Genomic DNA, 1,110 nt, shown 5'->3' on the forward strand with positions numbered 1-1,110 from the left:
TGCTGGAGTTCGCACTTCCTGGACTCTCCTTCCTTCTGCAGCTTCTCGTTTTCTTGCTGGAGTCCCTGGACTCTCTCTTCCAGCTCTGCCTTCTCTCTCTGGCACTGGAGTAACTCGTCGGCCTGCTCGCCATGGATTTTCTCCTGCTTTTCAATCACCAAGTTTAGCTCCTCGAGTTTATGTTTTAATCCGTCAGCTTCCTTGATCTTTTGTTCGACAATGCAGTTCGCCTTGCCCAGCTGCCGCCTGAGGTTCTCCACACATTCATTGTCCACTTTCAATCCTCCTTCCATCTGGGTAATGCGATTCCTGAGTTGCTTGTTCTCTGCCTTTTGGGCCTCCAGTTGCTCTTGTAGAAGTTCGTTCCTAACTCTGGCAACGCTAATCCTGTTCCGCAGGTGGAGGTTTTCTGCGTCTTGCCTGTGGAGCTCCTCGTACAGCCCCTGGGTCTCGGGCATGTCCTCGTAGTAATTCAGAGGGCGGTCCGACTCCTTCTTCTTCTTCTTCTTATGTTTCTGGGCAGCGAATTTCAACACTGAACTCCACAAACTCATTTCATTTGGCTTCCAACGTTTGGGTCTTAATCTGCGGGCCAAGGGTGTCTTCCTCTCCTTTCCATCCCTCCTTCCAGACATAACTTCGGCTTCCTTCGTCCTGTCGTCTGCTTTAGCGAATTCTCTGGTGTGCTGGTCTGATGGCTTCTCTTCCACTTTCTTCAGAAGATTCTGGAGTAGTTGTTCCATCTTCTGGTTCCTCTCGTGTTCTTTGCGGATCTCCTTCTGCAGGTCTTCTTGTCCCTCTCTCAGTCGTCTTATTTCCTGCAGAACTTCGCCGTATTCTGTTCTGCCTTCGTTCCTTTCTTTCCGAGAAATGTTTCCAAGCTGGACTCCAGAGGTATAACAATCAGTAGTAATCAATGATCCAACCAGGCGGACCAGAGCCATAAAAATTCCAATACAACTGTTAAGTAGTAACGAAGTCATTATGAGGCAGACTCTAACTTTTTGACTTTCACTTTTCTTATCGTTAGTTTTCGAATATGCCTTCTGGGACTCTGGAGATGGTGAGGAGGCGAAGGATTCTGATTGCGAATCCCGCTTCGGGGAGCGT

At 48.6% G+C, this 1,110-nt stretch overlaps 1 protein-coding gene across 1 annotated transcript in view; it reads right to left on the reverse strand.

The window, feature by feature from the left end:
- LOC136850950 (golgin subfamily A member 6-like protein 22) overlaps positions 1-983 on the reverse strand; it is a 1,293-nt gene extending 310 nt beyond the window's left edge. Inside the window, exon 1 of the mRNA XM_067124931.1 lies at positions 1-983. This exon is cut by the window's left edge and continues 310 nt beyond it. Within this exon, the coding sequence (XP_066981032.1) occupies positions 1-983 (983 nt within the window).
- Positions 984-1,110: the final 127 nt, after the last annotated feature.

Source organism: Macrobrachium rosenbergii, chromosome 23 (assembly GCF_040412425.1).
Source record: "Macrobrachium rosenbergii isolate ZJJX-2024 chromosome 23, ASM4041242v1, whole genome shotgun sequence".
Taxonomy (NCBI): domain Eukaryota; kingdom Metazoa; phylum Arthropoda; class Malacostraca; order Decapoda; family Palaemonidae; genus Macrobrachium; species Macrobrachium rosenbergii.